This window comes from Borostomias antarcticus, assembly GCF_949987555.1.
Source record: "Borostomias antarcticus genome assembly, chromosome: 17".
Lineage (NCBI taxonomy): Eukaryota > Metazoa > Chordata > Actinopteri > Stomiiformes > Stomiidae > Borostomias > Borostomias antarcticus.
This window is the reverse complement of record NC_140250.1, coordinates 19,689,533-19,700,544: the sequence shown is the minus strand read 5'-3', so window position 1 is coordinate 19,700,544 and position 11,012 is coordinate 19,689,533. Positions and strand designations below refer to the sequence as shown.

The window sequence follows — 11,012 nt, the reverse complement described above, 5'->3', positions numbered from 1 at the left end:
AGCAGATCTGTGTCCAAAATGTCTAACATGCAAACCCAGAGCAACATGACCCCTAGTCTCTCTCTCCTCTCTCTCTCTCTCTCTCTCGTCTCTGTCTCTCTCTCTCCTCTCTCTCTCTCTCTCCTCCCTCTCTCTCTCTCTGTCTCTCTCTCCTCTCTCTCTCTCTCTCTCTCTCTCTCTCTCCGTGCCCCAGAACAGGCCTGTGCCGCCCGGGCAGGAAGTGAGGGGCTGAGACTATTCTCCATGACGGGGCGTTGGACGGTACATATATCCATTCTGCATTTGTCGGACGAAAGGCCCTTAACCCCACCGTAGATTAATGACAAATACTGTATGTTAACCCCACCGTACTGTATGATGTTCTTCACCAGTCCCAAAGGCGTCCCCCCCTCTAGCCGGTGGCCTGTGGCTGTCTAGTTCCTAGGACGGTTGCATCTGCACTTACCTGCGGACGACGCCAGCATCAGGAGAACGAGCACGCCTGAGCTCCGCACCGCCATCGTGCTCTCCCTCTCTCCTTCACTCTCTCCCTCTCCTCCTTCACTCTCTCCCTCTCTCCTTCACTCTCTCCTTCACTCTCTCCCTCTCTCCCTTTACTCTCTCCCTTCGTCTCCAGGCTCAGCTGCTGGTTCCTCGCTTTCTGCTTTGGGCTCAGTACTGGGTGGCTAGAGCTCTCTCAGCTCAATGCCTCCTATCTTTCTCTCTGCCTCTCTCTCTCTCTCTCTCTCTCTCTCTCACTATCTCTCTCTCTCTCTCTCTCTCTCTCTCTCTGCCTCTCTCTGCCTCTCTCTCTCTCTGCCTCTCTCTGCCTCTCTCTCTCTCTGCCTCTCTCTCTCTCTCTCTCTCTCACTCTCTCTCTCTCTCTCTCTCTCTCTCTCTCTCTCTCTCTACCTCCCACTACCTTGATCACAGGAAGTGGCTTCATTGACGCCACTGTCTCGGCCCCCATCTCTTCTCTTCTCTTCTCTTCTCTCTTCTCACCACTCGTTCCTTCGCTCAGATCGTGTCTAATTTTAGTTATGCGACACACACTTTAGCAGCCTGTCTTCCTTTCTCCAAACGAACCCCTGATCTATCGCAGTCTCTCTCTCTATCTCTCCATCTCTCCATCCTTCCTCTCAGCCCTGTGTGACAACAGAATACTGAATCATCATTACCCAAGTTTAGTACAAAACAGTGACACCTGACCAGCAGAGCACTGAGTCCCATAATATACGATATACTGACAGGTGTGACCAGTTACTGGGCCGACTGGCACAGTGCTAGACTGGTTTGAATCCTACTTGAAGGACAGGGACTACTTTGTGACTGAATGTTTTAGGGCCAAATATATATTTCTGATCTGCTGCTACGTTATGAACCATCCAGACCCCTCAGGTCGTCTGGCACAGGCCTGCTTTCTGTCCCCAGAGTTAAAACAAAATATGGAGAAGCAGCGTTCAGTTTTTATGCTCCACATATCTGGAACAAACTTCCAGAAAACTGCTGCAACTCTCATTTCTTTTAAATCAAGACTGAAGACTTTTCTTTTTGCCGCTGCTTTTTATTAAATCAAATAATTATTAATCTATATACAGGACTGTAACTTTTATTCCTGTATTTTATTTTTCCTGCATTTTGTTTTAATTGTCCTTTTTTAACATTTCGTTTTATATGACCTTTTATGTGTTGCACTTTGTCTTGATGCTTTTAATGTCTCATATAAAGCACTTTGAATTGCCTTGTTGCTGAAATGTGCTCTACAAATAAACTGTCCTTGCCTGGATAGTGTCAGGATGTCTCTGATCTAATGTGATCTGATAGGTGTAAGGATGTGCTTTGCATCACTCAGCAGTTACAGATTCCTTCATGTCAGGTGGTCAGGAAGAGAGGAAGGAAGGAAGGAAGGGTGCGTTTGATGAGTGTTCAAACTGGGCCCAGATCTCCAGTGACGCCTCACTGCCACCGTGTGTCTCCTGTGTGAGGTGACACTGCCACCGTGTGTCTCCTGTGTGAGGTGACACTGAACAACAAGCAGGGATATCGGACGTCACACACACACATGAACTCTTCAGGGCCCAGTTGATATCAGACGTCACACACACACATGAACTCTTCAGGGCCCAGTTGATATCAGACGTCACACACACACATGAACTCTTTAGGGCCCAGTTGATATCAGACGTCACACACACACATGAACTCTTTAGGGCCCAGTTGATATCAGACGTCACACACACACATGAACTCTTTAGGGTGAGGGTTAGTTGATACAGGAGATGTTGTAGCTTCTCTGGGAAACAGTTCCAGGCCAGGTTCCTTATTCCAGATTCATTCAAACCTTTATTTAAAACCCAGAAGTCCATTGAGGGAGACCCTCATTTTCAATGATGCTGAGTATACAAAGACATTACTAATGAATAAACCAGTCAGAATAGAATACAATCAACATTCTAAATCAAAAATAAAATCAACCAAAGCAATTACAAATAAAGACACACTCGTCTTTGATCATAGGATAGGAGAGAATCAATCCTTAAGATGTTTCAAAGATGATTATTTAAGAGTAAGGAAGCGAGTATGGAAATCACAAGGCAGACTTTCCAAGTTCTGAACAAGCCAGTCATGTGATCAAGTATGATAAACAAGCCAGTCATGTGATCAAGTATGATAAACAAGCCAGTCATGTGATCAAGTATGATAAACAAGCCAGTCATGTGATCAAGTATGATAAACAAGTAGTTGGCTGGCCCTGAGCCTCCTGGGCCCTGTAGCAGCAGTCCTAGAGTATCAATCAACCATCAATCAACCATCAATCAACCATCAATCACTATCAATCAACATATCAACCCAAGACATAACTGGTTGTTTTAATAAACATATCAACCAAGACATAACTGGTTGTTTTAATAAACATATCAACCAAGACATAACTGGTTGTTTTAATCAACACATCAACCAAGACATAACTGGTTGTTTTAATCAACATATCAACCAAGACATAACTGGTTGTTTTAATAAACATATCAACCAAGACATAACTGGTTGTTTTAATCAACATATCAACTCAAGGGGAGGTATTTAACACCAGTGCACGTGTGCATGTGAGTCTTTGTGAGAGTGAAAGAGAGAGAGAGCGGTTAAGTGAGAATGAGACAGAGAGAGAGAGAGAGAGAGAGAGAGAGAGAGAGAGAGAGAGAGAGAGAGGGAGAGAGACAGAGAGAGAGAGACAGAGAGAGAGGGACAGAGAGAGAGAGAGAAGAGAGAGAGAGGGACAGAGAGAGAGAGAGAGAGAGAGAGGGACAGAGAGGGAGAGAGAGAGAAGGAGACAGAGAGAGAGAGAGAGAGAGAGAGAGAGAGAGAGAGAGAGAGAGAGAGAGAGAGAGACACACAGTAGCAGCCATGCAGTGTTGCAGCTGCCTCAGTCTTGCTCCTGGGCCTAATATTCTGCAGCATGTCATGATGTCACATCCATGTTATTGTAGAGCTGTGGTGAAATAATGACCCTCTCTCCCACAGACCACAAGACCAGGAGATGAAGCGTTTGTTTATACAGATCTGTCAGGAGGTCTATAGGAATACATTGCCCTTATCTTATATCTAAGCTGAGTAATTCTGTATCTCCTCATATCGATTTTTCAGTCTGAGGTTTGACTGTTTTATAATTGCAGATAGCATGGTCGATAATGGACGACGGGGTAAAGTATCCGACCACAGAGAAGAGGAAGCATCTGACATCCTAGTGTGAAATGCTCTGCGTTTATATGAGGGAGGCCTGAATCCACGGGAGGGACAAAGCAGTGGGCTGAACAAGAAAGAGGGCAGCTGTGTGGGCCGAGGACCTAAATAACATTATACCTGATAAACAACACATTTTCTTCACATTTTCTTTGTCAGTTATGAGAAGAACTATTTGAATACCCCTGTTTTATCGTTAAAAGAAGAGAAGAAAAAAAAAGAAGCAGCTCCACCCCGCCCGCCTGCCCCCTTCCACCCGCATGTCAAATCACCCCTGGTGACGTCATCTCGGTCACATGACCGCAGGCATGTCTCTTCCTGGTGCGTCAGGGGGCAGAAGCAGAGCTGGAAACAGAGCTGGTCACCTGGATAGATTCAGCTTCTCTTCACAAGACTCAGATATCACATACTTTCAACATCTGTTGAATTCTGGCGTTTGAAAGTATAACGTTACTGTTGTACGTTGTAGTTCGACCCGTTCGAGTGTGTTAGTTTGTTTTGTGCTGAAGGGTTGTTTGTTTTGTGCTGAAGGGCAGCTGAGTCAGTCTGTTGTTGTGACTCTGAAAGCATCCGGACGGAAACATGAGCCAGCAGAGCCACAAACAGCCCCTGTCCCTCGGACTACTGTTCGTCGGGCTTCTAGGTGAGTATTTGATCAGACAGAACTCGGATACCGGGGACACAAGTAGGCTACGATGGTGGATGATCGATATGTAAACCTGTAAGGTTGATCATGATCATTCAGACTGCGGGCTGCTGACCAATCAGGTCACAGTTCAGGTGCGCTTGTTGTGTCACTGCTCACCACGTGACCGCCCTAATTTGTCCTGCCTTTTGTTTTAAATGTCTATAATGTCTTGCTTTTTGTTTTAATGCTTTTAATGTCTCATGTAAAGCACCTTGAATTGCCCTGTGGCTGAAATGTGCTATATAAATAAACTTGCCTTGCCTTGCCTTGCCCTAGCACGCTTCTGCACGGTGATCAGAACAGATCAGGTCAGATCAGGTGATCAGAACAGAACAGGGTTCAGAACAGAGCTTCATTCAGGCTCCAGGCAGGAACAGCCTCTTTATATGACCTCTGTAGTTCTGGGATTACAGAGGTACAAAGTATTGTAGCCATGAGAATCATCTGGCTCAGTTTAAGTAGCCTGGGTTTAGGGCTACAGCATTTGATCATTTATCTTTCATAAATTCTTGTCTTGTGTTGGCTTTAAACTGGCAATCCCAGTTTAAAGCCCTAATCCCAGTTTAAAGCCCCATCTATAATCTGGAATTCACTCAAATCGGCGTAATGTGTAAATCAGTCAGACCCAGACCGTGTGTTTCTGTGTGTGTGGCTGATCTCATCATGTCAGGATTAAGACGGAGGTTTGTGTCCAAACATCTCCTCACCAGCTGGGCAGGAAAGTCCTTCCTCCTGAGGGGAACTAGACAGTGAGCAGAAAGCATCTCACCCCCCCCCCCCCCTCCCCTTTCTCACGTGGTCCTCACAGCCGCCATGTTGCACCAGAGTTTCGCCACAGATGCCCCCTCTACTGCCCCCGCCCCCCAGACCACGCCCCCCGCCCCAGCTGACCCGGGCAGGCCGGAGACCGGAACCTACATGGTCACCAAGGGCAACGGAACCTGTCTGATGGCGCGCATGGGTCTCCAGCTAAACATCAGCTACAGCTCCGCCTCCCTGAACACGGTGAGGAAACACACACACACACACACACACACACACACACACACACACACACACACACACACCTCCCTGAACACGCTGAGGAAACTAACACATCAACACACACACACACCTCCCTGAACACGGTGAGGAAACTAACACACACACACACTAACACACAAACACACACACACTAACACACACACACACACAGCTCCGCCTCCCTGAACACGGTGAGGAAACTAACACACACACACACACACACACACCTCCCTGAACACACTGAGGAAACTAACACACACACAGCTACAGCTCTGCCTCCCTGAACACGGTGAGGAAACTAACACACAAACACAAACACACAGCTCTGCCTCCCTGAACACGCTGAGGAAACTAACACACACACACACCTCCCTGAACACGCTGAGGAAACTAACACACACACACACAGCTCTGCCTCCCTGAACACGCTGAGGAAACTAACACACACACACACACAGCTCTGCCTCCCTGAACACGGTGAGGAAACTATCACACACACAGACACACAGCTACAGCTCTGTCCCCCTGAACACGCTGAGGAAACTAACACACACAAACACAGCTCTGCCTCCCTGAACACGCTGAGGAAACTAACACAGCTACAGCTCTGCCTCCCTGAACACGCTGAGGAAACTAACACACAAACACACACACAGCTCTGCCTCCCTGAACACGGTGAGGAAACTAACACACACACACACACAGCTCTGCCTCCCTGAACACGGTGAGGAAACTATCACACACACAGACACACAGCTACAGCTCTGTCCCCCTGAACACGCTGAGGAAACTAACACACACAAACACAGCTCTGCCTCCCTGAACACGCTGAGGAAACTAACACAGCTACAGCTCTGCCTCCCTGAACACGCTGAGGAAACTAACACACAAACACACACACAGCTCTGCCTCCCTGAACACGGTGAGGAAACTAACACACACACACACACAGCTCTGCCTCCCTGAACACGGTGAGGAAACTAACACACACACAGCTCTGCCTCCCTGAACACGCTGAGGAAACTAACACACACACACACAGCTCTGCCTCCCTGAACACGCTGAGGAAACTAACACACACACACACACAGCGGAGCCCAGTCCCTCAGCCATTGCAGGACAGGAAACCGGGCGTAACTCATTTCCACGCCAAGTTCACGTTCAGTTTGGACGTGAGCGGAGACTGAGACCAAATCTCACGCCAAGTCTCAGTTGGTGTAGCAAGCAAACAGGGAGCGAGCAGACGCCACGCCGTTCTCCTCCAGGGTGGAGAGAGGATCTGCTGGTCTACCTGGCCTGGCTGGTGTCCATCGACTGCAGGGGCCTCGGAGTGACGGGGTAACCGGTCGCCCCAAGGTAGCAGAGCGTAGCGGTGGTGAGGGGGGGTAGGGTTTGACCAGGGCCTGGAGGTAGGAGGGGGGGGTAGGGTTTGACCATGGCCTGGAGGTAGGAGGGGGGGTAGGGTTTGACCAGGGCCTGGAGGTAGGAGGGGGGGTAGGGTTTGACCATGGCCTGGAGGTAGGAGGGGGGGTAGGGTTTGACCATGGTCTGGAGGGAGGAGGGGGGGTAGGGTTTGACCATGTCCTGGAGGGAGGAGGGGGGGGGGGTAGGGTTTGACCATGGTCTGGAGGTAGGAGGGGGGGTAGGGTTTGACCATGGCCTGGAGGTAGGAGGGGGGGTAGGGTTTGACCATGGCCTGGAGGTAGGAGGGGGGGTAGGGTTTGACCATGGCCTGGAGGTAGGAGGGGGGGTAGGGTGTGACCATGGTCTGGAGGTAGGAGGGGGTGTAGGGTTTGACCATGGCCTGGAGGTAGGAGGGGGAGGGGGGTTTGACCATGGTCTGGAGGGAGGAGGGGGGGTAGGGTTTGACCATGTCCTGGAGGGAGGAGGGGGGGTAGGGTTTGACCATGTCCTGGAGGTAGGAGGGGGGGTAGGGTTTGACCATGGTCTGGAGGGAGGAGGGGGGGTAGGGTTTGACCATGTCCTGGAGGGAGGAGGGGGGGTAGGGTTTGACCATGGTCTGGAGGTAGGAGGGGGGGTAGGGTTTGACCATGGCCTGGAGGTAGGAGGGGGGGTAGGGTTTGACCATGGCCTGGAGGTAGGAGGGGGAGGAGGGTTTGACCATGGCCTGGAGGTAGGAGGGGGAGGGGGGTTTGACCATGGCCTGGAGGTAGGAGAGGGCTGTTAGATAAACGGTTCTGATTGGGACAAACATTTCTGTGCAGGCGGATTCTGTTAGAACAGACTGATCTGCAGAGTGAATGTGAGCTTGTGAGATCAGGCCGGCGACGCCCGGCTAATTAAAAAGGTCTTAGACACAAACTCACAAATACACCATTAACATTATTAGACAGAAATACAAACGCTAATAGACTTTAATGAACATTGTGTTTGCTTGCAGACCGTGCTGGATGTGATGAACCTGCAGCCCAATTTAACCAAGAACTCTGGGTCGTGTGACGCAGACAGCGCCACTCTGATACTGTCTGCAGATGAGGAGAAGACCAACCTCACCTTCCTCTTCTCTCTGGTGAGTCTCTCTCTCGCTCTTCCTCTTCTCTCTGGTGAGTCTCTCTCTCGCTCTTCCCTTCTCTCTCTCTGTCTGTCCATTACTCAATCATACACACACACACACACACACACACACACACACACACACACACACACACACTCTCACTCACACGGTCTCTCCCTGGTCTCTCATCCACCCTGCCTCTGTCCGTCTTTCTCTGTGTGTCATTCTGCACTTACCCCTGAGTTCCACTAGAGGTGCCAGTCATTCTGCACTTACCCCTGAGTTCCACTAGAGGGCGTCTCATAAACGGAGAAGGAACAGGTGCCAGCGACCCCTTGTTATCTTGTACTCGCTGCCTGAGCAGTACGCCGGTCTAGAACCTGAGCAGTACACCGGTCTAGAACCTGAGCAGTACGCCGGTCTAGAACCTGAGCAGTACGCCGGTCTAGAACCTGAGCAGTACGCAGGTCTAGAACCTGAGCAGTACGCCGGTCTAGAACCTGAGCAGTAGGCCGGTCTAGAACCTGAGCAGTACGCCGGTCTAGAACCTGAGCAGTACGCCGGTCTAGAACCTGAGCAGTAGGCCGGTCTAGAACCTGAGCAGTACGCCGGTCTGGAACCTGAGCAGTACGCCGGTCTAAACGCGTGCGTGTGTGTTTGCAGAACGCCACGTCCAGCACGTACCACCTGAGTGGAGTCACCCTGTCAGCGGTCTGGAGAGACATGACTGGTGAGTGAAGCCTCATCCTGGGATCACACATTCAAACTCTGCTATGAACTCCTACACCTCCCCGTTTCCTCTCCAGTAACCCGTCCTCTCTCTCTCTCTCTCTCTCCCCTCTCTCTCTCTCTCTCTCTCTCTCTCCCCTCTCTCTCTCTCTCTCTCTCTCTCTCTCTCTCCCCTCTCTCTCTCTCCTCTCTCTCTCTCTCTCCTCTCTCTCTCTCCCTCCCTCTCTTTCTCTCTCTCTCCCTCTCCCCCCTCCCTCCCTCCCTCCCTCCCTCCCTCCCTCCCTCCAGAGCCCTTCTCGGTCAGTAACGGTAGTCTGGACTACCTGCGGGCCAGTCTGGGCCGGTCCTACATGTGCCATGAGGAGCAGACGCTGGCGGTGGTCCCGGACTTCTCCCTCAACACCTTCCAGCTGCAGGTGCAGCCCTTCGGCCTCACGGGGGAGCAGTTCGGAGCAGGTGACCTTCTGGCTCTATTCAACATGATGATAGGACCGTGTGTGTGTGTGTGTGTGTGTGTGTGTGTGTGTGTGTGTGTGTGTGTGTGTGTGAGAGAGAGAGAGAGAGAGAGAGAGAGATGCAGAAAAGGGCGTGGCCCAGCCTGTTGAGCTACCAGGGCGCCCCTAGGTAGACGCCTTCATGGAATGTGTTTACACAGCGGCACATTACACATACACGGCTGTATTATTGATTATAGAGAGGATGTGATATTAATAATATATATTATTATAACCATGTAGTAGAACCCATGAGAACGTTCTCCTCCCTCCCCCCCCCCCCCCCCCAGCGGAGGAGTGCCAGCTGGACGAGGACGACATGCTCATCCCCATCATCGTGGGCGCGGCGCTGGCCGGCCTGGTCCTCATCGTCCTGGTGGCCTACCTCATCGGCAGGAAGAGGAGCCACGCCGGCTACCAGACCATCTGAGGTCACTTCCTGTCACATGATGCCCACCTGAGGCAGAGAGCGCAACCCCTCCCCCGTTACTAACTGCCATCTCTCGCTAAGATTGATTGGTTGATCCTCACTGAAGCTCCAAGTCAAACCCGAGTCACCCCCTCACACACGCCATTTTGTTTTGTGGTCAATGCGCTTTCAGGACTGAACTGCTCTTTTGTATAAAATGGGAAGTGGGCGGAGTTGTTCCATATTTAATGACATGTTCCTGATTGGCTCCGGTCAGTGGGCGGGGCCAGGGGGGCTGGAGTGACCATGGTAACCAGCGCTGCTGTGTGTAGACTAGTCTAGGATCTTATAATGATGCTCCTCTTTGGGTTTTTGATGAAGGGATTCTGAGGGTCGCTGCTGCCGTTACTGGTTTTTCTTGTTTTAGTTGTTTTGTTTTGGCGGCCATGCTGTCGTTCACATGGTCTAGGAGCTGCTGCTGCTCCAGGGTAAAGGGAATACTATGACCGTCTCTGGCTGCTGCTAGCTCCTCACCCTGGGGGATAAACACTATTGCCATGCATCTCAGAGTAGGAGTGCAGATCTAGGATCAGTTGTGCCTTCTGAATAAGACTATATGGACAGGGACCTCATCCTAGGTCAGCACGCCGACTCTCAGAGCAAATATGGGCCCAGAGTTGACCTCCAGAGTTGACCTCCAGAGTTGACCTCCAGAGTTGACCTCCAGAGTTGACCTCCAGAGTTGACCTCCAGATGGACACTCGCTACAGAATAAGGGGGAGATCTTGGAAAAGGTCCCAAAATACTTTGGCGATATGAAGAGAAATTATTTAACTCATTTATATTAGAGGGAGGGAGTGTTACACTAATATCCAACAGAAGGTGGTTTTATGCCATCCTATGGATTGACCAGGTACATATGAGACCCAGGTACAGCTAGTCAGCTTTCTACTTGTAAGTATTAATGAACTGACAGAGCAGAACATCAGTCTACACACTACACCAGAACATCAGTCTACACACTACACACTACACCAGAACATCAGTCTACACACTACACACTACACCAGAATGTCAGTCTACACACTACACCAGAACATCAGTCTACACACTACACACTACACCAGAACATCAGTCTACACACTACACACTACACCAGAACATCAGTCTACACACTACACACTACACCAGAACATCAGTCTACACACTACACCAGAACATCAGTCTACACACTACACACTACACCAGAACATCAGTCTACACACTACACACTACACCAGAACATCAGTCTACACACTACACACTACACCAGAACATCAGTCTACACACTACACCAGAACATCAGTCTACACACTACACCAGAACATCAGTCTACACACTACACACTACACCAGAACATCAGTCTACACACTACACCAGAACATCAGTCTACACACT

At 50.1% G+C, this 11,012-nt stretch overlaps 1 protein-coding gene across 1 annotated transcript; it reads left to right on the top strand.

Annotated features, from left to right (window-relative positions):
- The first annotated feature begins 4,048 nt into the window (after positions 1-4,048).
- On the top strand, positions 4,049-10,675 carry LOC311320565 (lysosome-associated membrane glycoprotein 1-like). Its single transcript, XM_084452347.1, has 6 exons — positions 4,049-4,360; positions 5,214-5,410; positions 7,830-7,958; positions 8,607-8,673; positions 8,961-9,128; positions 9,457-10,675. Exons 1-6 carry the CDS (start codon positions 4,300-4,302, stop codon positions 9,594-9,596), a joined length of 762 nt encoding a protein of 253 aa, XP_084308473.1. The 5' UTR covers positions 4,049-4,299; the 3' UTR covers positions 9,597-10,675.
- Positions 10,676-11,012: the final 337 nt, after the last annotated feature.

Bases quoted from the DNA above. Each gene is read 5' to 3' on its own strand.
- LOC311320565 (XM_084452347.1), top strand. From the start codon at position 4,300: ATGAGCCAGCAGAGCCACAAACAGCCCCTGTCCCTCGGACTACTGTTC. The intron at 4,361-5,213 runs GTGAGTATTTGA...TGGTCCTCACAG, and splicing joins ACTGTTCGTCGGGCTTCTAG to CCGCCATGTTGCACCAGAGT. The intron at 5,411-7,829 runs GTGAGGAAACAC...GTTTGCTTGCAG, and splicing joins GCTCCGCCTCCCTGAACACG to ACCGTGCTGGATGTGATGAA.